Source organism: Helianthus annuus, chromosome 7, assembly GCF_002127325.2.
Source record: "Helianthus annuus cultivar XRQ/B chromosome 7, HanXRQr2.0-SUNRISE, whole genome shotgun sequence".
In the NCBI taxonomy this organism is placed as follows: Eukaryota; Viridiplantae; Streptophyta; class Magnoliopsida; order Asterales; family Asteraceae; genus Helianthus; species Helianthus annuus.
In genome coordinates, this window is record NC_035439.2 from 128,112,481 (window position 1) to 128,129,892 (window position 17,412).

Consider the following 17,412-nt stretch of genomic DNA (forward strand, 5'->3'; position numbering starts at 1 on the left):
GGTACATACAGAAAACTTAGAAAAAACGTTACGTAGAGAAAAAAACTGAAAAGAAACGACAAAACATAAGTAAAAGGAAAAAAACTTATAATTCAGGCCTAAATAGTAATTAAAAAAGGAAAAAAGAAAAAAACTATAAAGTTAAGGGTCTAAACAGTAATTATAATAAAGTGTAAAGGTATATAATAAAAATTAGAAAAACTTAATAAATATAAGGACTAATCATGTTATTATTAAAGTTGATGTTGACAAAACAGCCTTTTAATATATATAAGAATATAATTGTTCCAACAGATCAAAAAATGCATACAGCTTACACATATACACCAAAATATAATATGGAACTAAACTAATCTCACATGGTCAAAACCGAATTCCTCAAACAATCTTCAGGTCTTGGCTTAATCTTGACGGGTTTACCGAGCTTAGATTTATCTTCCAGGTTTGCAATTTCGCGGGCCTTTTCACAAACAGGAAACCCGTTATCGTCCCATGATTCCAAGATCACACCTGACCCCACACAAACCTGTTCTTCATAAAATGCTGCGAATTGGCCTGCCGCCAGACCCTGATCATCTTCAGGTAACTGAACAGTGCCGATTTCGGTCCCGTCTTCAGTAAGTTCCATATGCAAAGTGCAGTTGTAGAAATCGGGACCGTGGCGAACCTGTCAAATATGTTGTTATTAACAAATCTGTGTAGTGTTTGTTGTTGGGATTTAAACTGTTTTGGTAAATTGAAGATTCGATGTAAACAGTTTAATTAAAATGGGTCAAAACTGGCCGGATCATATTTCATGATTTAAGGTAAAAAAAGGTAAAATATAAATAAGAGTAAAATGCCATTTTCGTCCTTGAGGTTTAGCCAATTTTGCGACTTTCTTCCAAAGGTTTGTTTTTCCGTATCTGGATCCAAAAGGTTTGAAACCTTGCCATTATCACCCGGCTTGTTAACTCCATCCATTTTTCTCTGTTAACTCAGAGGTATTTTCGTCTTTTTTGTTAACTTAAAGGGCAATTCAGTCTTTTTCACTTTATGTATTTCAAAATCAAAGCCGAAAAAACAGGGTTTGATTGAAATTAGTAGGAGAGAGACGAAAATACCCCTGACCTAACAGAGAAAAATGGATGGAGTTAGCAAGCCGGATGAAAATGGCAAGATTTTAAACCTTTTGGATCTAGATGCTGCATGGGCGAAGCTTTTAAGGGGCGGGAGGGGGCAGCCGACCCCCCGAACTTTTCGCTCAGTAGTAAAGAGTATGTAGTTTTCGTATAGAAATTTTTGGGTATATACGTTTTCGACCCCCTGGTTTTATAGAGATTTTTAGGTCTGGTGACTTCCGCCCCCCACGTCGGAAATCTCAAGCTTCGTCACTGAGATGCTGAAAAACAAACCTTTGGACGAAAGTTGCAAAACTGGCCAAACCTCGGGGGACGAAAAATGGCATTTTACTCTATAAATAATTAGCTAGAAATAAAGGGCTCAAATGAGTTGACTACTTATGACCTTTTAAATAGGGCTACGCTTAAAAAATCATTATTCTTTGAATTCATATAGATACAATAGTTGTTTATAAAATTTAAAGAACGTACAAAAAGTTCCGTAGGGTCAACCCAAACCATCATTACCCATACCCATTTTGACACGTTATCCAACTCAGTAAATCGTTTAAAAAATATTTACAAGTTTTCTGGTATATTATTAAAGTTACCTTGCATTTCAACTGGTTGAGGTGGCGAGGAGGAGATCCGCTAATCCATCTAAATGATCCAACATGAAACGATCGTCTTCTTTTGTCAACAGAATAATAGTTTCTCGATACAAACACCACATTATTTTTAACATCTTTCTCAACGACATACCTGCATAATATGCATTGCAGCATGTAGTCATTAATAATTAAGATCCACTGATAAACATAAATAATTGATAAGCATGTGTAGGGGTAAAATTTTAGACATTACCACGGCCCACCCGCAAGTTTCAAACCTTGGCGTTGACCAATCGTGTAAAACCAAAAGCCTCTGTGGGACCCTAAAAAATCCCCTGTTTCAGCTTCCAATATTATACCTTCTTTTTCCCCAATATGTCTTGCAACAAATTCGCTGAATTTAATCTGCATTTGTAGTAAATCACTTTTTAGTAATTAATCAACTCACTTTTATCGGCATTTAGCACTAGGCCTGTAAAAGAACTGAATGTTATGCACTGTTCGTGAACTTGTTCAGCGGGAACTCGGGAAGTTCTTTTATGTTCGTTTATTTAATAAACGAAACGAACGAATATGAACACACGGTTTGTTTGTTCATTTATGTTCGTGAACGGACGTTTATGTTCGTTTATTTACATTTCTTTATGTTCCTTCGTTTATGTTTGTTTTTTATGTTCGTTTCAATTTAAATACACAACACAAATAGTTATATTTATATGAATATTAAACTTCAAAGGATATTTCTAATTAATTGGTAATTGGGTTTTCTAATAATAGAAATGGGTTTTGCAATAGAATTTATCGTAATTACTCACTAATTTATATAAAAGATTATTTTTCGTTCGTTTAGGTTTAGTCAGATATGTTCATTTGCGTTCATTTATGTTTGTTCAATTATGTTCATTTGTGTTGCTTATTGTTTGTTAAATTATATTCATTTAAGTTTGTTTGTTTATGTTCGTTCATGTTCATGAACTCTTCGTTTAGGTTTTAAATGAACGAACCCGAACATGCTCATTTTCGTAATAAACAAACATAAACAAAAAAATGTGTTAAATTATATGTTTGTGTGTTCGGTTAAAGTTAAATGAACGAAGACAGAAGACGAACATGCCTCGGTTCATGTTTGTTCGGTTCACTTACAGACCTATTTAGCACAATAACAAAATATTTTCAAAAAATAATCGAAAAAAATATAATAAAAGGAACACCGGTTTTGATAAGCCAGGCATACCTTCCCGAGAAAGCATATACCCTGTGAATCCTTTCTATCTTGATTCGGCAAATCAAATTTTTGTGCAAGCTTGCGGACTTCATCCTGATAAAAAGAAATAATTAATATTCAGGATAATATACCATTACTACATTCCCCATATGTACACATTCGTGTTCGTATGCATGCGCATGGTGCTTGTATCGTAGAGCAGACTTACCTTTGGAATACATCCAAGGGGAAGTACAAGTCGTTTAAGCTGAGCCTGTGACAGATACGAAAGAAAGTAGGTCTGATCCTTCACCTGAAAAACAGTTAAATATAAAACTATAACATAAAACCGAGACATGAGTTCGTAAATTAAAATTTTTAAAAGGTAGATGTGTCAAAACAGATGAGTTGGGTAATTGATCAAAATGGGTAATTTTTAGAACACCTCTAGTCAATTTGGCCTACAAACAAACATATATTTTATAAATAATTAAAGTATTAAATATGATTACAAACTTATATGATTTGATGATCCTCCATTATTTTTAATAGAGTAAAGTACACAGATGGTCCCTGTGGTTTACCAAAATCTTGGATTTGGTCCCTACTCCCTAGCTTTCCAAAAGTACACGGATGGTCCCTGTAGCTTGCACTTTGTAACGCATTTAGTCCCCAACAATAAATATAAAGGTTTTAGCAAGTCCAAGTTAGGGACTAATGCGTTACAAAGTGCAAACCACAAGGACCATCTGGGTATTTTTGGAAAGCTAGGGACCAAATCCAAAACTTTGGTAAACCACAGGGACCATCCATGTACTTTTGGAAAAAGTTAGGGACTATATGCGTTACAAAGTGCAAACCACGGGGACCATCCTTGTACTTTTGGAAAGCTAGGGACCAAATTCAAAATTTCGGTTAAGCACAGGTACCATCCATGTACTTTACTCTTTTTAATAATAGTGATTCAGGAGGTTTAATGCAACCGAACACATTTCGGACTTTTGACCCATTTGGTATGTTCCCTTTGTAATTAAATCTTTGATATAAGCCCATTTAACCAGTTAGAGAAATAGCAAAACTCAAATTGACCTGTTTGTATATAAGTGGGTTTAAGACTTTAAATAGCTACCTCCAAATTAAAAGGGTAAAAACAAATAACACATGTATTTTTACCATATCCTTTGAGAGTTCCAGAAACGAAAGCGCATCGTTATCTTTTGTAACAGTGTGAACAACTTTTGCGTAATGACCAGAAGCAACATAATCGAAATCCATGTTACTTATGGCATCCATGAATGCACCTACAATTTAAATTTTTTGGGGGAAAATTTCAACAATCGAGGAGCAAATCAGGCAGCGTGGTTGCAAATATTACGTACCAAATTTGATTCTTGTATTGCAAAGAACATCTGGGTTAGGCGTACGGCCACATTTATACTCTTCAATAAGGTAAGATACCTACCACATGAAGCAAAAAAAAAAAAAAAAAAAAGCTCAAAACCAAAACATATATATATGTGTATATATAGAAGAGTAAAGTACATAGATGGTCCCTGTGGTTTACCAAAATTTTGAATTTGGTCCCTAGCTTTTCAAAAGTACACGGATGGTCCCTGTGATTTGCACTTGGTAACACATTTAGTCCCTAGACAACAAATCTAAAGGTTTCAGCAGGTCCAAGTTAAGGACTAAATACGTTACAGAGTTCCAACCACAAGGACCATCTATGTAGTATGTACTTTTTGAAAAAACAGAGACTAAATGCGTTACAAAATGCAAACCACAAGCACCATTTTGTACGTTTGGAGAACTTTTGGAAAGCTATAAACAAATCCAAACTTTTGGTAAACCACAGGGACCATCCATGTACTTTACTCTTTATAGAAAATTCTAAACAGAAAAGAGTAGAGGTGGTAAAATATGCATGTTAGGTAATGGGTCAAAAGTGTGTCAAATATGATTACAAAAATAATATTACTTCAACATTAATCTGATCTACTTGAATAAGGTTTAATGCACTAAAAGTAAACTTTAAGGGATTTTTGACCCGTTTCCTTTTAAACTTTTTTTTTAATTTTACCACATTGAGATTAAAAAAAAACAAATCGATCCATTAAACACCCGATATAATCAATTAAAAGATGCATCAAGAGTGCTGTTACGTACCACTTTGTCCCAATATTCGTCTGTCAAGTGTACAACTTCCAGTGGTACATCAACCTGAAGCAATTTGTAAAAGTTTACTGATACAATTCATCAAACTTGAAAGGAACAAAGAAAAAGATCATATAATCAGAGATATATGTGTACATCCATGACCAAATCAAGAACGTCATTCTTAAAGCCGAATATCGTTTTGCTCCTTCAGAACCAGTTAAGACCTAAATGAAATATGATGACAAAAAGAGTTCAATAACATACAAGATGAAGAGAGTAACCTGATTGCAAACAGCTTTTGCGTACTTCAAATCATCTTCCCAGGGACATTGCGACCAAAAGTTTTCAAAATCTTCCTATGAAAAAGTTCGGTATCAGAACTAGCTCGGTAATTAGGTAACAATATACATAAGTAAGAGATGGTTTAAAACAGCATGAGACACGAGGCGTTACTCTATGTATATTGTATAACTAAATAAGCTTTATTTACAACCAGAGTTTGCATCTCTCACATGTGCTTAATCGGATAACCGAACCAAATAAATAGGTTAAATCGGTTAAATTTGGTTCGGTTTGTAACCGTATCCGAATTGTTAATTCTGCTTTCAGTTGTGGAAATTTTGCTTAACTGGATAACCGAAGCAAATTCAATCGAATACACCCTGATTTAATCGGATAACCGAACCAAATAAATATGTTAAATCAGTTGAATTTGGATAGGTTCGTAACCTTATCCTAACCGTATCCGAATTGTTAATTCGGTTTTCGGTTCTACAAGTCGTGCTTATTCAAATAACAGAACCGAAATCAACCGAATAAACCACGGTTTCATCAAATGACCTAACCAAATAAATCGGTTGAATTTGGTTCGGTTAGGCACAATTCTAATTCGAATCGGTTCAGTTATAGGTTAGTCCCAAAAAAAACTCAAAACCGAATAAATCGAAATCCAAACCAATAAACACAGAACACCCCTGGAAAAGAGTAATAGAGTGAATAGTGAAGTCAAGTATTCAAGTTATTACAAAAAACTATGAATAAAGCATTCAAATGCAGTAAATTGTCTAGTTTTCACTTAAATTGCCACAACCTACAACCATCTTACTTCATTCATAACTTCAATTTGAATAATAAACAGCAAAATTAGGGTTACATTCAAGCCAGATATTATTTATGTAAACCTAAATAGACAATTCGTACCTGAAACCATATCTTCAAATAAAAAGCAGTGCAGGAGTGACCAGCAGCGTGGAGAAGACGAAGCGCGACGCTGCTATCAACGCCGCCGCTGAGAAGAACCGCCACTTTGAGCGGGCGCTCGCTGTTCGGCATGGAACAAGATAAATAAGTGCGGTCCAGATCAAACAGCTGTTGTTCGGATGAAGTTTGAGTAATTGCATGAGAGGACAGAGTTGTGTTGATGGATAAGATTGGTTTGGTTAGTGGAGTGTAGGTTTGGGGGAGGATAAACCGGAGTGGTGTCCGGTTGAAGATGGTGGTGAGAGGTGGAGGGTGGAGCTTGGTGGTGGGGTGAAGTAGAGCGGTTATTGTTGTTCGGAGCATTGTTTCAGTCCGGTGAGGATTGATTGATGGCCGGGAAAGCTATTTGTTTTGGTTGTTTACACTTTGATCCTTGTAGTTTAGCTTGTTGTATGTTGTATCATGAGGGTTTTTTTTTTTTTTTTTTTTTTCTGAACTTATGTTTGGGTTTAGTCTGAATAAATTCGGATCAGTTTCATTGAACTTGTGAAACGGTTTAGCTAAACGGGTCTGGTTGACCCATTTAACCGATTTATATTATATTAATTCTTTTACATTATATACTATTACTAGGTTAGAGCTCGCGTGTACACGCGGTTTTAACAAATCAGAATACTTTGAATTTGGTCGGTTCATATGCAGTTCATATGCAAACCGGACAAATAGGAACCATTTTTTATAATAAACCTAATAACAGACACCCCTAGAAGATCCATTACTTTTGGTCATGTTGCTCTCAACACATATAGTTCTTTCTGCAAGTGTACCATATGACCAATTTCCCTTCTAGCTGGTGCTCCAATTTGCCCAACTTCCGCGGCACCTTGTAGAGATCACATATGCCATTTAATCGTTCAAAAAGGAAATAAATAAAAATTACACCTGAAAGGTATATAAATTAATTATAAGTAATTTAGAGGTATAGTTATCTAAACGTGTGCACCTTTAGACATTCAAGAATAGAAAGCTTGGAAATAAAAATAGAGAATAATTTGTCAAGATGTGTGCACCTTATGTGACCCTTTCCACTTAGTTTTCAATGATTTAGCTTGAGTAATGTTCTAGTCTTTTTGCTCAAAATCCATCTTACCAGCATCTCTGGATTTGTTATAAATTCACAAAATCTGCATCCTAAAGGTTTTTTGCTTATGACACCACATATTATTCAAGACCATTCCCAGAAAACAATAGACATATTCATTCCTTTATTGATAAAATAAATGAACCTTATGGAATTAGTTGGAAATAAGCATGTTACTCGATAATGAACAACTATTCTTCAAAATGAGATTGCAATCCAAGTCAACACAACTACTTCCTTAAGTGTGCATGTCAAACTAAAAAGAGAGAGAGAGAGAGAGATGGCAAAATGGGCGTATTAAGTTGACTCGAACACTATATTATGACACAATTTATATATTTTAACTCTCTAAAAATAATACTTAATAGGTTTTATGTAATCAAAATACAATTTAGTATATTCCGACCCGTTCAACCCGTTTATTCTACAAAGCTATTTGGTAAATAGATCTGCTCGTTTAACCTTTTAGATAAATATAGATTAAACATAACCTAAATTGACCCACTAATTTTTAAAATGATGTCAAAATGATCAAAACACTAAGACAACAACTGAAACACCAAACTCATGATGATCAATCTACTTGGTTTAGTATATAGCTCGTAAAGTCTCGTAACATTACATTTTTTAGTTATACTGATTTGAGTCTACCAAAATACATTATTTTGTGATTGTTGAATAAAGTCAGAACACTTTCCTTGGGGCTCCAATATTTGTGACACCAGTAAAACATAATATAAAGAATTACAAATCTATGCATATAGAAAGAATCCTACATACCAGAACTTGCAGAAACAACCTCCTCAGTTCAAAAACCACATAATCATCATTCTTTGTCAATAAACTGTTCAAATTGATATTGCACCTAAAAAATAAAAATCTTTTAATTTTAAACAAATACTATTACAACCATTAACATGGGTTAAGATAAAATGCATACGTCTCCAGCATAGTAAGCAGTTGTCAAATATCCACATGTTTTATGCTATTTTTATCCTCTACATGGTTCAGTACTTTCACCAGCAGTACCCCAAGGTTGACCGTTAATTACAGTTCCATCGTAATGGGTTATAAGATACAGGTTTTGTGCATCGACTCTTGGGTATCCAGAGATGTAATGGTAATATGCAGGAGAGTAGATTACACTTGGGTAGAGTGCTGTTACCGAGCCACAGTAGCCACCATATGCTTACCATCTATGAATAAACCCCGACTTGCTTGTTCATGGAGAATTTGAGACGATTTGAGCTCAAGGGTGTAGCCCATTAACTCCTTTAATCTTTGGCGTGACTCTGCAAAAGTCAATGGTTTTGTCTCGGGGGGATATATGTGATGAAAATTTCATCATTGTTAAATTGTAATTGAACAGCAAAAGTTTTTTATGCCTTCAATTTGAGTTAATTTTAAACAAATCTAACATGTACAACCACACAAGTTCAAACAAATCAAAATCGCATCAAGAGTATGAGACAAATCTTAACCAAACACATAAAGGTCACAACAAACTTGGTAAAAGAATGGCAGCATCATGGTCGAATCCTTTAGATCCATAATCTAATCGGATTGCAAGTTGTGATAAATAAACAAAAAACTAAAAAAGTGTGTACTTTGAAATAGGCGATTAACAATATGAAACAATAAAAACCTAAAAAAGTTGAAACATACCTTTTGCGAATAAGAAACCGGGGATAAAGGAAACGACGAGTCGACGACTGATTGGGGGTTCCAATACAAAGAGGTCCAAACCCTGATCCATGAACAAAGGAATGTTGAATAGAAATCTTACAAATCATATATAAAAGAAGAAATAAGAACACTTCACTTACCTTGAAGAGAATCAGTCGAAGACGATTATGGTAGCGTCGTCTGGTCTTGATTCCGTCTGCTACGATAGCTTCTGCATCACTGTTGCCACCAAGGGTCACCGATTTTCAGGCATACAAAGTAGATCCGTTCATTAGAACCAACCGCATTTCTCTCTCTCTTTCTCGTTCTCTCCCTTGTGGATTCCCTCTCTATCTCTCAAGTACTCTCTTTGCAGACATTTTGAAATTCAAAATTTGAATGGAATTGTGAGTCCAGTAATGTGGGGAGGAAGTAAAATATAAGGGGAGAAGCAACAACGTTGATTAGGGCTTCAATTTTCAGAGAAGTAAAAAGATAAAGATAAGGATAAGCATCGGCAATGGGAAAGAGGAAATGGCAATGGGAAAGAGGAGATGAAGCAAGAAACCTTAAAAGTGATCTCACCATTTGCTTGTTTGAAGAAATTGATGGGATTCAAAATTTGAATCTTTTGGAAGCCAATTGACCGCTAATTTTACTTCATATAGATTCAATCAAGCTGGGAATGCTGCTTAGCTTTGACCCTTCTTGTTTAGGATATATGCATCCCTGGGTTGACACGTAGGATGAAGATAAAGGTGGGAGCTTGTATGATTGACAGCTAGGATCAAGAAGTTTTGCTTTATTATAGTAGAGATTTTGTAACACTTCTATGCAAGTTAGTGTTGTATTCTAGGCATTATTAGTATTTTATGCATTAAAGTATTATACTTTGTGCTTTATTGCTTGTACAAATGGCTTTATTTATATACTATAATTTAAAAGATATGTAAGCTTATGGACTATGGTGTTTGTACTTCATGCTCCATTAGTGTTATTTGTTTCTTTGGCTTGTACTTTATGTTAAGGGTTTTGTAAAGTTTTGTGTTGGGTACACGTGGCTTCTGAGGTGTCCCTCTCTTCTACATTTGTCCTCTATTTTAGGATTCATCTCCTCTTAGGTGGTTTCAATATTAAATGTTTTGAGAAATGACGGTGGGGTTTCTAGAGAGAGAAACAAAGCAAAAGGGTGTCATCTTGATGTTGTGGTCGACTTTCCTGCCACCCATAGTGGCGGTGGACCTGTGCGATCTTCCCTATATATCTTTTTAGCCGACAGCCATTTGCGGAACCTATTAAGGTCTGGTTTTGTACACAGAGAATAGGGTTTTTAGAGAGAGAAACATCTCCGTATTTGCCGGCAGCATTCCGGCTGTCTATGGCGGCGGCGGGGGTTGTATGACATTCTAACTCTCTCTCTTTTTAGTTATACTGGATGAAGTATATTCAATGTTCTTGGATGGAAACCTTTGGCAATAGGCTTTATATGGCCGGCGGTTTATGTGTGTTCAATGATGATGGTTGTTTATGTGAATCCTGATGATGGTTGTTTTTTGGGTGGTTTCGATGCTACGATGTCGAGTTACTGTTTGTTGAATCAATGATGATGATGATGCTGATGCATCTGAGTTCTTTTTGGTTTGCGAAATCGATGACAATGATAGAACCGTCATCTAAGACAAACAAAAGCATGGTGAATAGACGACGTAAATATACCGAACCACACACGTACGTTGCGCTATGTTAACTCGCAAAATTTAGAACGAAGCGTATAACAGAACGTAAAACCGTTGAACCACACATACACAAACCCTAATTGTCTAAAACATTTTCTCCTCTAATTTTGATTTTTGATCTTGCCTTTTTTTGGATTCGTTTGATTTTCATCGAGTTGGATTATGTTTGATTTTTGGATTTGATTGGTTTGGTTTCTCATTTCTGTGGCTGAGATGATTTGGGTCATATTTGGCTGTAGTCATGATTTTCTTTGTGTTGTTGTTGAGTAGTCTGTGTTAGTTAAAGAAAGCATGAAGGAGGTATATGTTCATTCAAATTTTTAGTGATGATAGAAAGTAAAAGTGAGTTGTAGAAAGTGGTGTAAAAGATAAACAAGGGAAGGTTAAAACAATGTTAGGTGCTTACATGATTTCTTGCGACTCAACAAAGAAAAGTCAAACTAATTTACCAAAAGATAGTAACAATAATAAGCTTGAGCTCTTGTGGGCATCTCTAATTTCATAATTTGGCAGTGGAACTTTAGGTTATTTCGGTGTATTGGATATGTTATATCATTTGGGGCGAGACTTGGAAATTGACAGTTGAGATTTAAAGCAAGAGAAAGTCAATATGTTCACATGAATAAAATGGGTCATCAAATTAAATCCTAGATGTTTAAAAGATGTGAACCATAATAGTTTTCTAAGGTTCGACGCCGCCGCAACGCGCGGTGGGTCAAAACCCTAGTTATGTTTTAAATTAGATGTATATTTTATGTCATAATTATAACCTAAAAATAGAAATTGATATAAGATTTTATAACTTAAATGTAGTTGTGTTATGTATATTAATTTGCGGAAAAAATTGGGTTGAGCGGGTCATGTTCGGGTTAACCCACGAATATTCGGGTTCATATGTATGACACGATTTTTGGGATCGGGTCGGGTTTGGGTTCTTTTAAAATTTTCGGGTTTGAGTTGGGTGGAACTCGCCAACCCGCAAATACTTGTATTAGTATCTTGTCTTAGGAGCACTTGTACGTGTCTCTATAGTATGTGTTTGTTATCTTTCCTTAACTAAAAATGTTTTATTACAATATTATTTTTATTTTTTTGTGTTATTATGTGCTTTTGTATGTTTTGACTCTTATATCGGGACATATTTTTTAGAGTCCAGGGTCTCCTTAGAAGTAGTTTCGCCATTTTTTATAATAGGGGTAAGGTGTGCTTACATCTCACCCTCCCACAACTCTACCAATAACTTTAATGGCTATGGGTGGGATTCAAAAGGTAAGACCGTTGTTGTTGTATCAAATATTATAATATTTGTGAGGGGGTCTCACTCGAAGCAGCCTCTCAGTTCCTACGGGGTAGAGGTAAGGTTGTCTACATCTTACCATCCTCAGACCCTACCTTAGTTTTGCTATTGGTGGGATTTACTGAGTATGATGATGATGAGTGGAAAATATATTATTTAATTGATTGTGAATATATATATATATATATATATATATATATATATAGGGTCAGGATTTAGAGAAAACGCTCAAAAGTGTGAGAACGGAGAGAACGCTTATGGATCGTCAGATCAAAACAATCTATGGACTAGATGACGCGGTGGCATTTTCGTAAATAAAATCACTTTTATTAATCCGGCGCGCTTCATTAAGGGTAAAAGGGTCTTTTGACTTAACATAAAACGCCAAACTCACGCTATTAAAATCCCGCCTCAACACACATAGCACACTTCATCAAAATATAACGCCATAGATATAAAACGCCAAACTTTGTTTTAAACCGATAAAGCTGAACAAACCGTACTAAAACGACGGAACTTTATTACTAGCATTTACTGCAATAAAAATCGCGCCTAAAATACGCGCCAAAAACTTCCTATATAAACAAACTCTCAGAATTACTAAAATCCACACCAAAACCACAAAAACCTATATTTTCCTCTATACCATTCATCTAATAAACGCCAAAAAAACCAAAATATCAAAGATTCAAATCCATGTTTCTTTGATATACACTATTTTCTCAATAAACTTTCGCTCTATGTAATGAGCAAGATCCTCAATGTAAACGCCAAAACATACAAAAACTACAAAACTTCAAAAAAGCCATTTCATGGAGATTCTTTTTTTGTTCTCTATAAAGTTTAGCTAAACGGGATGGATAACATTGTTACACATCTTTCTTGACTAAGGATTAACAATGTTATCCATTTCGTTCAGCAAAATATTATTGAGTTTAGCACGACCAAAATTAGAAGTTTATGGAAGTTTTATTTAGTGGCGTTACTGTTTTTTTTTTTTTTGGCGTTTGATTTCCTTGCCCGATCTTATATTGTTTGTTATTTAACTTCGAAGTAGCATGTTATGAACAAAGAGATAGAAAAAAAGAAAAAGATGCAAAAAAAAACGCCAAACTGAGAAATGTTTGTGTTCTATTGGATTGAAATAAAAAACGCCAAACTACTCTACACTGGCTCTCAAAGACCATCTGTATGTGTTCTGTAAGAATGACAAATACAAAACGCCAAACTACTCTTCACTGGCTCTCGAAGACCTTGTCGATCTTCTTTTAATTACGGTCTGTTTGCATGTTGATGCGTAGTGTCCATAGGCTTTGCAGTTCTGGCACTGTCTTTCTTTGGCCTCGGGTTTCGACTTTGATTTCTTTTTGCCGATTGCTATCTCCTGTTTAGATTTCAGGCGCTTCCGAGAACCAGAACCTTTGGATATAACCTACAGTGACTCTTATCAGATTCTTGTCGTTTTTATATTGACCAGTTATCTCGGCAAATCTATCCCTAGAACAAGCGGGAGGAGCAACAATCTGCATATCTTGAACCTTCTTCATATAAGATTGAACATGATCCTTGTATAAGGATAGCTCCTCTTTATTACCAGATAAACGGTTCAAAGTGTATTCGGTTGAATAAATAATATCTTGCATCATACTTTGCACACCAGGATCAAGCTCGGTCATATATTCACGACTAATTGAGAATTTAGGAGAGCAGTTTGGGGAGGCCTTTTGCGCCATCTATTCAGAATGTATTGTTTTGGAAATTCCCTAATGTCCATAAGTCTCAAAACATAGAATATATGTGTACATAGCAAACCAAAGTGTTCAAAACGCCTGCATGAGCAACTGCATGTGCAATCAGACTTACGGAACATTACCTGAAAAACGCCAAAAACAATATCTCTATAACGCCATGCATAGAATGTTTGTCTAAAAAAGAAAAAAAAAACACATTGCATATGATAAAACGCCATTAACAGAAAACGCCATAAAAACCAAAACACCATTATTTACCTCAAATAAGGATGTACAAGGCTGTTGGAAGTCATTTACGTAAAACTTAACAAACCCATCAGGCTGATCTTCGTAACGTTGATTTATGCAATCCGCAACTCCAATAAGCTCAGCTTGAACGTCACAAAAAATATTTTTTGTGTATATATCAACAGCTTGCCCTTCCAACAATTTGTAACTACTCTTCAACTGGGGTCTTTTGTATCGAGATTCATGATCATTTTTACGATGTGTGTGACGTTGTGCTTCTATTGTAGTCTCATAATGCGTCATGAACTCAACAAGAGTAGCTTTCGAATTGCACACTTGACGAAAAAAATGATTCTCACTCTCTGACCTGGATGTCGTTCGCCTAAGACCAGACATATGCTCCATTCTATAGTATGCAGGGATCCAAGATTCCCTAAGTGCAAAAATATCAAATAGCCAGTCATTATCTTCTAGATTGAATTATGCGATAACCGCTTCCCATTCTGATTCAAACTCTTCAGGTGTGAGAATATCCGTCCACACAACACCACAAATATGTTCTTTAAAATTGGTGGAATTGCATAGCCTAACACCAACCTATAAATAACACGAAAACGCCATGCATAAATAAAAAAAACAAAAGACCAAACTTAATTAAAAAAACAGTAACAAGGTACAAAACGCCATGTATTTTAAAACGCATTATATCCTAACATGCCAAAGGTAAAAAAAAGCATAACAACCTTCAGAGAAAGTTTATGCATCACATGCCACATGCATAACCGATGCCTCGTGTCAACAAATACAACAGAAATAGCCTTCTTCATCGCTGGATCTTGGTCAGTGACAACAACTTTTGGTTGAGAACCAACAGCTTTTAGAAAAACTCTTAACAACCAAATATACGTATCAGCAGTTTCCGACGCCAACAATGTTGCACCAAATGTAACATTGCAGTGATGATTGTCTATACCAGTGAACGGTACAAACACCATAGAGTATTTGCATATGAAAACGCCATGAGAAATGAAACAATAATAAAACGCCATTGAATGTAAGCTAGTAAAACGACATTGCATGTAAGCTAATAAAACGCCATTGCATGTAAAATATAAAAACGCCATTGCATGTAAATTAATAAAACGCCAAAAACAAAGAAGTTGAATTATAAAAAATTACTTGTTGGAACGATACGTGGCGTCAAACGAAATCACATCACCAAACACGTGGTAATTACGTTTGGCTTGATCGTCACACCAAAAAAGACCCTTCAAACGATTCTCTTCGTCTGTGATGTAATCATACGAGAAATTAGGCTGGGAATGTTTTTTTTTATTCAAATGTTTCACAACCATATCGGCGTCATATTCCCCTATGAAGAAGTTAATCTGCCTCTTATAGTTCCTAATTCAACTTTGCTTGCACCTACGTCTTCAAAACCGCCAAAACAAGTCTTCATAACATTAAACGCCTTGACAGGACCCAAATTCAGCTTAGACATGTTGTGTATAACATGCTTCTGGAGCTGAGTGAGGTGCCGTTCAGTTGGAAGAAAATGCTTATCAGGACGTTCAACAAGTTCATGATTGTGCTCATCGACAAACTTATACACCTTCCAAAATCCATCCTCAAAAAGTACACATAATAGTACACCACAATCAGTCCTCTTTGAAAAGTTAGATCGCACTACTCGCTCCTTTTGATTGGGGTCCAACGTATCAACCTTCTTGTCCTTATATACCCCAGCTCTCGTACACAAGAAATACTTAATATGTAAGACACCTTTAGAGTTTGTCTTTGTAGTCCCTTTCCTGACTGAAAACCCACACTCCTTGGCATACTTAACATACATTGAATAACAATCATCAAGGCTTGAGAATAGCATGTCCTTTCCGGGCTTTAATTTTTCACTGACGTCAGGAATGATAAATGGTAATCCAGTTTTGGGGCAATGCCTTTGACTCGAGGAAGAGACTTCGTCTGAGGAAACACAGGGAGGAACAGAAAAATCAGAAAAACATAGTGAAATAACATTATACATTAAAACGCCATTAATTGAATAATAAACAAGACATAATAAACACATAATTTAAAAACGACATGATAAAAAAGCCATGAGATGAATAATTAAAAACACTTAACAACATAAATAATTAACAAAATATAAAATCATAATGAAAAAGCCAAAATTAACAAAACTAATGTTTACACAAATTAACAAAATAGTAATAATTGATATTCACAAATACTACTAAATAAAATTCAAAACTTATCAAATAGACGAAAACGCCAATGATCGTAAAAACATAAGAAATACACTAGAACGTAAACGTCAATTAAAATTAATATCGAAAACTCCAATTGCAGTTCTTAATAATAGATTAAATATCAAATAAAACGCGATTAAATTGCATAATTGAATAACGCTACTGAAAATCATACAACACATTATAAAAATAATAATAAAAAACACCATAAAACAATGATAAAAGAACAAAACGCCATATCTGTTGCATGATTTGCTGGAACGAAAAATAGAAAACGCCAACGAATTTTACTTTGTCGAACAGAATCCACGTTAAACGCGATAGATATGAGAAAGCTTGCAAAGAAGGTAACAACTAACAATAAATCTTTGGAGTTTTAATTTGAAAGAGATTTATAACGCGAATAAGGAGGGAACATATAAAAGGACAATCGTACCCCCACATAACAATTAGGGCCCCCTGCCACGTGTTGGGCCATGATCCATTCTCACCGTTCTCACACTTTTCACCGTTCTCTCCTGAACCCGTTTATATATATACACATATATATATATATATAAGGAATCGAATGTGAGAGTTTGTTTAAACTTGAACAATTTCGCAGATAGATGTGTATTTTAGTTAAATTATATGGATAGGGATGGGGGTTCTATTGTAAATGCTACAAGATGTTAAAGCACGTGGGCATCATACCATTAGTAAGGTGTAACTCACATGTCATATGCCATCCTTATCAGTGCTTGACTCTAATGTCCTGTTCCCGAGTTTACAAATGGAAGAAAGTGATTGAGCAGAAGATGTGCAGCGGAAATGCGAACCAGAAAATTATTTCATTTAAAACTAGCTGAGATACTTAGAGACCATTTTATAAGTAAATAATTGTTACATCGTCCATTCTTTCTCATGGCATTCGATAAAAACAAAACTCAAATTTACTACATGACTACGCCCCTGTACTATCCACGTTTTCACTCGACCTTCAACCATTACTCGTCTTGCATGAGGACCTGAACAACATGCAAACACCACGTAATCGTTTTGTTAGCTAAGTGACT

At 35.3% G+C, this 17,412-nt stretch overlaps 2 protein-coding genes across 2 annotated transcripts; both read right to left on the bottom strand.

Annotated features, from left to right (window-relative positions):
- Positions 1–245: 245 nt before the first annotated feature.
- Positions 246–9,743, bottom strand: LOC110868530 (tRNA-specific 2-thiouridylase MnmA). Its single transcript, XM_022117723.2, has 11 exons — positions 9,240–9,743; positions 6,273–9,160; positions 5,354–5,428; positions 5,082–5,135; positions 4,295–4,373; positions 4,089–4,216; positions 3,145–3,228; positions 2,946–3,029; positions 1,965–2,116; positions 1,712–1,862; positions 246–667 (listed from the first exon to the last, which is right to left on the bottom strand). The coding sequence occupies exons 2-11, from the start codon at positions 6,633–6,635 to the stop codon at positions 356–358; spliced, it is 1,482 nt and encodes a 493-aa protein (XP_021973415.1). The 5' UTR covers positions 6,636–9,160; positions 9,240–9,743; the 3' UTR covers positions 246–355.
- Positions 9,744–14,009: 4,266 nt separating this feature from the next.
- On the bottom strand, positions 14,010–14,495 carry LOC110866902 (protein FAR1-RELATED SEQUENCE 5-like). The gene is made up of 2 exons (XM_022116046.1): positions 14,121–14,495; positions 14,010–14,036 (listed from the first exon to the last, which is right to left on the bottom strand). The coding sequence occupies exons 1-2, from the start codon at positions 14,493–14,495 to the stop codon at positions 14,010–14,012; spliced, it is 402 nt and encodes a 133-aa protein (XP_021971738.1).
- Between the last annotated feature and the right edge of the window lie 2,917 nt (positions 14,496–17,412).